The sequence below is a fragment of the Oreochromis aureus genome, linkage group 8 (genome assembly GCF_013358895.1).
Source record: "Oreochromis aureus strain Israel breed Guangdong linkage group 8, ZZ_aureus, whole genome shotgun sequence".
Lineage (NCBI taxonomy): Eukaryota > Metazoa > Chordata > Actinopteri > Cichliformes > Cichlidae > Oreochromis > Oreochromis aureus.
In genome coordinates, this window is record NC_052949.1 from 16305292 (window position 1) to 16315990 (window position 10699).

Consider the following 10699-nt stretch of genomic DNA (forward strand, 5'->3'; position numbering starts at 1 on the left):
TGTTTTTATACCATGGTCCTTTTTGCAAGGCATGATGAAGGAAGTCTCTTCACTTCAGATCCTCCAAACTGCTTAATGCTTTACATGTCTGAAACCTAAATGATGGTTGAGTGAACTTCATGGTTTCCATACAGAGCCTTTGTCACTGCTGGTGCTCTCTTACTGAGACTGTGAAATGGCCCTACTTAACACTGTGTTTCCTAATTAAAAGCAGTGAATAACTAATGTCGTTTATTAGTGTTTTGAATTGCCCAGATTAATGTAAAAGGGCATTTTTTTCTAAATAAAAATAAAGTTTTTTATCCAGTGAATTTGACACTGACACCCACATAAACTACATTTTCATTTTCTCCTGCATTTCATGCCTACTCATATACTGTATGATCCTGCTTTAATAACTTTAATTTTTTTTTTGTTTGTTTGTTTCTTTTGTATTGAATTTGTGAACCAAGATTAGTATTGTACTAACTACTGCATTTTAACACAACTCTAAGCAACTTCAACAAGAGCAACTACAGCAGCTGTTCCAGGCAATCAAACTGCAGCAACTGTTCCAGGCAGTCAAACTGCAGTAACTGTTCAAGGCAGTCAAACTACAGCAACTGTTCCAGGCAATCAAACTACAGCAACTGTTCAAGGCAATCAAACTACAGCAACTGTTCCAGGCAGTCAAACTACAGTAACTGTTCCAGGCAATCAAACTGCAGCAACTGTTTCAGGCAATCAAACTACAGCAACTGTTCCAGGCAGTCAAACTACAGTAACTGTTCCAGGCAATCAAACTACAGCAACTGTTCCAGGCAGTCAAACTGCAGCAACTGTTTCAGGCAATCAAACTACAGCAACTGTTCCAGGCATTCAAACTACAGCAACTGTTCCAGGCAATCGAACTGCAGCAACTGTTTCAGGCAATCAAACTACAGCAACTGTTCCAGGCAGTCAAACTACAGCAACTGTTCCAGGCAATCAAACTACAGTAACTGTTCCAGGCAGTCAAACTGCAGCAACTGTTCAAGGCAATCAAACTACAGCAACTGTTCCAGGCAATCAAACTGCAGCAACTGTTCCAGGCAGTCAAACTGCAGCAACTGTTCCAGGCAGTCAAACTACAGCAACTGTTCAAGGCAGTCAAACTACAGTAACTGTTCCAGGCAATCAAACTGCAGGAACTGCTTCAGGAACATCAACACCACCGTTTAAAGGTAATTTGATTCCTCTGGATTCAAATGTTCACAAGTTATACTCCTCACACCGTGTTTTGAATTGTGTGTGTGTGTGTGTGTGTGTGTGTGTGTGTGTGTGTGTGTGTGTGTGTGTGTGTGTGTGTGTGTGTGTGTGCATTTGTTTTCTTTCATACTTTGAAGATCCCTGCAACCCAAATCCCTGTGGCACTGGAAGCACCTGTGAGGCCCGTTTTGACGAATCATTTGTATGCTTGTGCCTGCCTGGTGATTTCTACAGCAATGATTCAAACAGTTGTGAACGTTGTAAGTATTTGTTTGTGTGCTGCTATGAACTTTTTACTTTATTTAACAGTGACATAATGAAGATTATACAGCAATATATAATTCTGCGTGGGATGGAGGAAGATGAGTAGATCACTGAAGGGCAGGTCATTCAAAAAAATTAGTTTAGCTATAGGCATAAACAGTAGCTGAGTTTGGTAAACTGTTAGCCTGGCTTAGCCAAGTTAATACAATCTATGAAACAAAATTTAATGTCAGTAATTAACATTTTAGATTTAGTTTACTTTATCCATGCAAAACTAAGTGTAAGAATGACAAATTTGATTTTTGTCTGGGACTAACTTTGGACAGGTGAAGGGACATCCTCAAATATTCTTGTTGCCATGTGTTAGCAGGTTAGATTTCATGCTAGCTACCCAACTAGCTACCTGTGCCTGTTAGTTGTAGCTTCATATTTAACAGACAGACAGTGTATGAGACTGGGATCAATCTTCCTCCTATCAGCAAGAAAATTATATTTATAAAGTATAATTTTATTAGTTTTCAAGTTTCTTCTGATGATATTTTCTTGTTTTCAGCCAAAGTCTTCCCTGGAAAACTTAAACTGAAAAAAGTATTTGATGAAAAAATGAGAGACCGCAAATCAAAGGAATTTAAAGAAACTGCAGATAAAGTTATTGCTGAGGTAAGTAATCGGTTAGTACTCTCTATCAATGAATGTGTCTTTATGGACAATTTTTAAAATGCGCTTGCCATTACAAGGTAAAGTTATACTAAAAAAAAATTGTTTAATCAGTATCACTACTCATATTGAGTAAAACATATTTTCTTTTGAAAACACAGCTGTATAAAGTTTATAAAGGGACGAATGGTTACTCTGGATCTATAGTGCTGGAACTCCGGTAAGTCTCAGACTGACAACAGCTTTTATCATACCGTCTTTCAGTCTATTTCACATCACAGTATACTAACATGGTATTGTCCTGAGTAAACACAGGACACAAATTTTCAGTAAATGTGATTTCTGTCTTTACAGGCCAAGCACCACTCCAGTGTCAAGAAATGCAGAGAATGTTGATGCATTAGTACAGATCAGCTATGAGGCCAGTTCTAAAATTACAGAAGATCAAGTTGTAAAAGAATTAAAAGATAATACTTGTGCTGAGTGTACACTGATTGAGAAAACCTTTGAGAGTAAGTTTGTTACCTGTATTCTAGCTTGTTGTGTCGTTTCAGTCAATTTTATGTCGATATGTTTCTAGAATAAGACTCACAGTAGATATAGATTTGTTTTCAGAAAGAATATAATTGACAAGATGTGCTTCAGAATCATTTATATTAAATCTACACTTCTGTCTGAAATTAACTATTTCCACCATCTGTCAAAGATGATTTAGCTGTAAAAACAAATATAATTAATTCTTCCTCAAGACCGTCACAATCAGGGGCAGCACCTACCATTGCATATATTCTAATCTTTACATTCATAATTCAGTGAGTTTTGACGTCCATATGATGTGGATATTTTTAAACTGAAGTCATGCTGTTAATTTCAGTCCAGGGTTTATTTCATAGCATGTTAGTGATTCATTTATTTTACTGTTGTACATGTTATGAAACATGTCTTCGAGTACTGAGACTTTTTTCTCCCCTTCATTTACAGCTACGGACCTTTGTGCTACCAATGCCTGTGATAAAGAAACTACACAGTGCACATCAGGAGATGGAACTTACGAGTGTACCTGCAAAGATGGCTACAGGAAAACAGGCTACACTGATAGAATGTGCACTAGTAAGACAATTTATTGAGCAAGATAAGTGGTGTGTGTGTGTCTGTGTGTGTCTCTGTGTGTCCTATGGAAACAAATGACAAACTGTCTCGACTTTTTTCTTTTTTACAGCTTGCCCCATTGGGGAAAAGTTGAAAGATAATAACTGCGTGAAGTAAGTACTCCTCCTCCTCCTCTATGTCCTCTATTGATGTAAGTTTGCGTAAAAAAAATACTAAAAAAACCATTTTTGTCTTGCAGATGCTCGTTTGGTTATTCTGGTTTTAACTGCTCAGAAAGTGAGTATACTGCATGTTTTTAAAGTGAAAACAGAAATATGGTTACTTAATGACAATTATTTAAACAAAAAAACTCACAAGATTAATGACAGCACATGATAAAAATAGATAGACAGGTTATTCAAAAGCTGAAAAATGTCATAAAAGTTTTTAAATAACTTGTCTTGATGTCCTCTTCATTGTGTTTTATTAGACTGGAAGCTCATTCTGGTAATCGTGGGCTCTGTGCTTGGAGGACTGCTGCTAATAGCCCTCATCCTTCTACCAGTAGTAGCTACACAGTAAGTTTCTCACTAATTCATTCGCCCCATAAATGTGAGAAAGTGTTTTTTTCATTTTGATTTAGGCTTGATTGTAGATGCAAATGCATTTAAAATCAAGGGAATTTGTTCATGTCTGACAGACACTGACAGATACAATAATAAATTATAATATTTTTTCCTGCTGTGACTTCAGAAAATCAAACAAAAGCTTCAAGAAGAACAAAACTGCAGAAATGGAAAAACCCTCCATTAACCTGAGTTCTGCCGCACAACCAATGGCTAGCAACAAGTTTGGCCACAGCCAGGGAGTCTCATTAACTGGGTCAGCCAATGGCCATTCAGGTTTTCAGAATGGTGGGGTGCCCATGTTCCCACGAGCTGCCAGCCCCATCAACAGCTGGGACAACAGGACCAACCTGGAGATGAAACCAAGCAATGGCGGACAAAACATTGGTCATATGAACAGTGGCTCGGTGAGTATGTGTTTGTGTGTCCAAAGAAGAGATACATTCATCAGGCTTTTTGGTTGTTGTTTTTTCACTGCTTGATTTCAGAAAATCAAACAAAAGCTCCAAGAAGAACAAAAGTGCAGCCTTTTTGGTTTCTTGGTGTTTGGCGTTAAATTTACTCTCATTCTTTTTTCCTCTGTAGCAGATATATGACGAACAAGACGACATACGCCCATACGCTCAGACTCGACCACAGAGCAACCCCTATGCCCAGAATCAACCCAGGATGAACCCATATGCTCAGAACCAAGGCCACAGCAACCCGCACTACACACACGATGATGGAAGACGCTACTATTAGTACAAAATCAGAAAGTCTCACTATGCAATGACAGGTTTATGTTTTTAAATGTATTTTATAATTATTGTATGTAATGAATCGTATTGAATCTTATGTGACTGACTACAGTACAAACTGTCATAAACCAATCTTGTCTGATCGTCACTACTTCATATCAAGTTGGAGACATGATTTCGAGGATTGATCTTTTTTTTTAAATCTGCTTTGGTTAATTGAAGTTTGAATTATTGAAGAGCTGTCTGTTTAAACTGAATGAGAAACCTTGACACTCATGTCCAAATATAATGCAATAATGAGGAGCTACTTAATATTGTTTGCTGTCCGATTAATACTTTGTCTATGAATTCACATTTTTATGCAAATGTGTTAAATTTTTGTAATTAACTGAAATTTAATGTTTAATTCAGTTTGTTCATGTGAATGAGAGAAGCAGCTTCTAATAAAATTATAAGAACCTGTGTGTGAAGCATCAAGCAGTGAGGTTGCACACATATGTGTGTGTGTGTGTGTGTGTGTGTGTGTGTGTGTGTGTGTGTGTGTGTGTGTGTGTGTGTGTGTGTGTGTGTGTGTGTGTGTGTGTGTGTGTGTGTGTGTCTAAAAAAGGAAACTTAAAGATTCAAAGCCTTGATGTCTAATCTGTCGGTTCGATTCCCAACCAGAGCGTCTGTATTGAGTAAGGGTCCCTCTGCTAGATACCCCATGCTAACTAAGCTTACCTTGGATATGAATGAGAGACGGATAACTGAGGCCATACCAGCTCAGACGTCATCCGAATTAACGAGGTCAGAGTCAGGTGTTGAAATATCTGTCCAGAAAAGCACATTTCTAGTTACAGCAAAGATACTGTGCAGTATCTTTGTATCGCTTGGAGTATCACACTCCAAGCGTGAAGAATAGACCACCCACAGGAGTGAAAGGGGAATTTTTTTTATTATTTATATGTGTATATAAATAAACAAGTCCCTATAAATCATTCAGACTGGTCCTTATAAAAATATCTTACTATTCTATCTATAAGTTGCAGATTGGATGATATCCTGTTTTGTATATACAGAGTGTATTTTATCTTTGACTTCAATAACCGATTAAAGTCAGTAACTGATAAGCAAAATAAATATATATTTTACCAGTTTTGTAATGTATGTGTTTATTATCCCTATATAATAAATGTAAGTATATTAGTCTTTAATTTATGTTTACATTATACAGTAGCAAAATACACGAACCAGGTTTTGAAATAAAGGTGTTTTTTCAGTGATTCAGCTGAGAAGGCATATTTGACTCCCTAATAACCTCCCTTTTCATATTTGTACCACCAAGTCTATCCAGTCTTTTAAATCCCATCTTAAAACTCATCTTTTTACTTTGGCTTTTGATTCTAACTAGTTGGCTGTTATCTGGCTTGTTGTGTTGTCACCTATTGTTTCCTGCCCTGTTTTCTTATTGTTTTGTTTTAATTGTCTCATGCTTTTACTGACTGTGAAGCACTATGGTCAACTTTGTTTTAATATGTGCTATATAAATAAATTTTGATTTGATTTGATTTGACTTCTTTTAACATAAGCACAAGATCCTTTTAACGATAGATCTTGTGCTCAGAACTTCCTGTACTGCCATTATTAGTGCCTCTCTGCTGTCTTTCACTCCAACTTTGTCCAGCCACTGGCAGGATTTCTGGATATCAGCCACTTCCTCTATCTGCCAGTGGTACATATCATGCAGGGGCTTGATTAAAGTCAGTAATTGATAAGCAAAATAAATATATATTTTACCAGTTTTGTGTTGTATCTGTTTATTATCACTCATATAATAAATGTAAGTATATTAATGTTTAGTTTATATTATACATTATACAGTAGCTAAATACAATAACCTGGTTTTGAAATAAAGGTGTTGAGAAGCCACATCTGACTCCTTTTATAGCATGGATGATATTGGAAGAGTTTAATCATTTTAATTCCTATTTATTTAATTTACACACAGCATAATGGCACACACAACCTTCGGCTGCATTTATAATCTATTTGTGAGAATTGTCAATTTTTGTCATTTTTTTTTTTTTTTGTTTCTTTTTCTCACCACTGGAGGGCTCCAGAGTTTTCTGACAAACATTTTTGAAGCATCCATGCGACTCAGGAAGTAAAGAAGTGTCATGCTTTGTTCATCCACAAGATGTCAGCTTTCCTTTCCAGGCATGTCATCTGTAGATGATAAGAAGAAGAAGAAGAAGAAACACTTGTTTCTTATATCCTGTAAGCTCTGGGGTGGTTAGGATTATCCATGTTAATTCTCTCAACCACAGTTTCAAAAGTGTCCAGTTTGCAGCCAATCACAGTGTGTTGGTGTCACCAGCTCCTAGCAGACCACAGCAAGTACACACCACTAACCTTACCTGACTGATAGAAAATCTCCATAATTTTTGCTGCACATACTAAAGAATCTCTGCTTCCTGTGGAAATTGAGCCTGTTCCCTGTCTTAGTATTCGAGTTCAGCCTGTTGTTAATGTAGAAGCCCAGATACTTGTATTCCTCTACCACATCAACATCTTCATCCAGCATGTACATGGGTCATGTTGCCACTCTCTTCCTTTTGAAGACGATCTTATTCACACTCAGAAGAAGATAATTCCTCCCAGACCACTCCACAAAATCATCCACTAGTGATGTGGACTCCTGCCCATAACTAATACATCCAATCACTGTAGAAACAGAATTAGAATATTTCTGCAGCTGTACTGAGAGTCTGAGGTGTCCAGGATGAACACTATAAAGAAAAGGCACTGTAATATAGTTTATAATATGATTTATAACAGGAACATGCAACAAGAGAAAAACAGTAACTTTATGCACAGCAGATGTACCAATGAAAAAACCACATGACTTCAAACTTCAGAGACTGGAAACTAAGAAACACATCATTTGTCTTGCAATAATTCAGAACCTGATTTTTCTAGCGCTGGTAAATTCAGCTGATCGGACATGATTTGGAAAGGTACATATATGAGGTCACATAGTTGACAATGTAGATCAGAGCACAAACCAAGCCATTAAGTCCAAGGAAATGTCTGCAGGATCTGATACAGAATTGTATTGAGGCAGAGATTTGGGGAAAGGTACAGAAAAAACAATACTGCAGTACTGAAGGTCCCAATGAGCAGAGTTGCCTCCAACATGGGGAGGGGTGGTTCTATGGCTCCACTGCAGGAACGGGGTGGTGCAGCAAGTTTGAGGGGCAGTGCCAGGGAGGCTGATGGAGCAGCTGCAGCTCATCTGTGTAATGAGGGCTCTCGCCTTTTTCAGTGACACTGGGAGAGTGTCACTGAAAGAGATGCGTACCTGGAGAGGTGCGTAGTCGTGAACAACTCTGTTGTTGTGAATAAAAAATAAACCATAACAATATATTTATATACACTTATTAGACACTTTATTAAGTATATCTTGGTAGTACTAAGCTGAACCCCCTTTTCCTTCATTCTTTGTGGCATAAATTCAACAAGGTGCTGGAAAAATTTCTCAGAGATTTTGCTCCATATTGACATGATGGCATCACACAGATGCTGCAGATTTGTCACTTTCACATGATGTGAGTCTCCCATTCCACCACATCCCAAAAACACTCTATTGGACTAAGGAGTCTGGAGTCCATTTGAGTGATGTTCAAGAAACCACTTTGAGATGATTTGAGCTTCATGAGGTGGTGCACCATCCTGCTGGAAGCTCCCATCAGTAGATGTGTACACTGTGGTCATAAAGGAATGGACATGGACATCAAGAAGTCAGAGTATAAAGTAAAAAAAACTTTGTGTGTGGAAATGTATTTATTTAGTTATTTATGTATTTCAGTGGTGGAGAGAAGCTTCCATAGTTTCATATGCAAGATTTTGACAACCTGTCTGATTTCCATTGCACCCTAAGAAAATGTCTATAGATCCACTCCTGTTTGGGACTTGCAATTCAATTCAAGAAATGAATAGTTGGTTAATATGTTACTATAATAATTATTAGTAGCAGTAGTACTGACTTTTGGTTAAAACTATTTTTGTTTTGCATTGGTGCCCATGGTGACAGCGATGTGGTGTAACGCTATAATAACGATGGCTCTTATTAAACTGTAAAACTTTAGAATCTTCTGTTCAAGTCTTTTCCACCTCTTAGAGTTTTTGTTGTTTAGCCCCGACTGTGTTATCTCACATCACATGACATCTAGAAATCAAAGGTCACTTTAGCCGTCACTGTTTTACAACCCACCTAGTTTCCCGCACACCTCATAAGTGGGGTGAACCATTTGATAAGGCAATGGTTTCAAATGTTTTGTTAGTAATCACATTGCATTTCACCGGCATAGTTTCTTTGTGATGTTGTGTTAACATACCTGTGTTTAAATGGGGATAGTGAAGACGCTTAAAGAGGGTTAAATAAAGACTGACCAAAGTGTCATAAATTAATAAAATAACTGGGCAGGAATGTTATCTTTGTTCCTCAAGTTCATTATTGCCCCCATCAGTAACATATAAACTCTGAAGTTGAGATGTACAAGAAAATGAGCTGAACATTGCAGTGCCACATAAATATTGAAGCATTGTTTGTGTCTTTTGGTTTTTGTTGTGATGCACACACTTGAAAGCATCAGCCATATGGAGATAAGTTCAGCAAGAAAAAAAGAAGCATGTGTGGCGTCGCTCAGGGCAACTGTGACGTGTTTTATATTGCACAGTGATAATAACCTCCATGGGTAGCTCTCTGTTCCATTGTAAATCAAACTCTATTAGATGGTACAAAGGACACAAGCACAAGTTGGCATTTGATCTTTGATAAGATTTCATGTGTACGTGTACTTCTTCCCTATTTTCCTTCTATTTCCTCCTCCCCTTCTATTTTGCTGATATTGGTCTTAGCACCAGTATTACATGTTAAAAAAAACATTTTCCTCACACAGATTTATTTATTTATTATTGTCAAAATTTCAAGTTGGCTTAGGTGGGGGAAACAAGCTTCCGTAATTTCATATGGAAATTCTATTTTTATGAACATTTTCTTTTAATCTCTTCAGTCTTTTCCTGCAGAGCACGTAATGTAACCATAACAATGATCTACCTAAGATAAATATTTTTTACAAAGATAAAACCAAAATAAAATAACTGATTAAGGATGAGCGATCCTTTTTTAATTTAAGAAGAAAATAATCTTATACATAATCTTTAATCTTTGGTTATATAACACTTACTTTACCTATAACTATGAAATCCTCAAAAATATAACCAGGCTGAATTTTGGGGCAGCTTTTTACAAGAAGTCTTCTTTCTCTGCTTCACTTTCTTTGGTTTTAACTAACAAGCAGTGAGGACGAGCAAAGGGTAGCTTTGATATTGTTTTTGATGATCCACTAAGATGCCATCCAGAAGTCCAAATTTTGAAAAAATAACTCAAAACTCTGATTAAGCTCTGCCTGGTAATTTTCTTCTTTCTATTTTTCAGTGGTAGAAACAAGCTGAAATGTTTTCAGGTGCTAGGATCAAACTTCAACCATGAAAAGAGATCACCCCAGTTATAAGTACAAACAAAAATATATATATTTGAATATCTTCAGTCTTTACTGTTATACCACCTAATTTAACCATAACTGTGATTTATCTTCACTGTATATGGGTTTAGTTTTGATATATGATGTAAATAAGGCATAAGCATGCAAAAATATAAATAAAAATTCTGAAAATAAAAGGTTTCGGGCAACTTTTTATGAAAGTCTTCCTTCTCTATACTTTGTTTGGTTTTAACTGCCAATCAGTCCAGATGGTCCACAGTAATTTTAATGTTGTTTTTCACAATCTAAAAGAATCATTTTGCTCTGCACTTCATAGAGCTCATATGGTAAACAAATAGTGTGTGAATTTTATGTTTGTGTGTTTGTGATCAGCACCATGTTGGTCTGGACTGGCCTTTAAAATATCCATTAGAAAGTGGAAAATTGATTAGTAGACAAAAGGCTTGAAAAGTGGGCTTCCTGGTCATCGTCTCTGGGTGTGACCTGCACTTTAGCTGCACTAAAGGAGGAGTGGCTGCTGATTAAAACCACCAGTGGAGGACAATTGGCA

General features: G+C 36.9%; 1 protein-coding gene across 1 annotated transcript; it reads left to right on the forward strand.

The window, feature by feature from the left end:
- Nucleotides 1-1342: 1342 nt before the first annotated feature.
- LOC120441489 (mucin-13-like) lies at nt 1343-5054 on the forward strand. The gene is made up of 10 exons (XM_039616750.1): nt 1343-1487; nt 2045-2151; nt 2310-2368; nt 2503-2660; nt 3130-3258; nt 3368-3410; nt 3497-3534; nt 3728-3815; nt 3991-4270; nt 4449-5054. The coding sequence occupies exons 2-10, from the start codon at nt 2095-2097 to the stop codon at nt 4605-4607; spliced, it is 1011 nt and encodes a 336-aa protein (XP_039472684.1). The 5' UTR covers nt 1343-1487; nt 2045-2094; the 3' UTR covers nt 4608-5054.
- The last annotated feature ends 5645 nt before the right edge of the window (nt 5055-10699 follow it).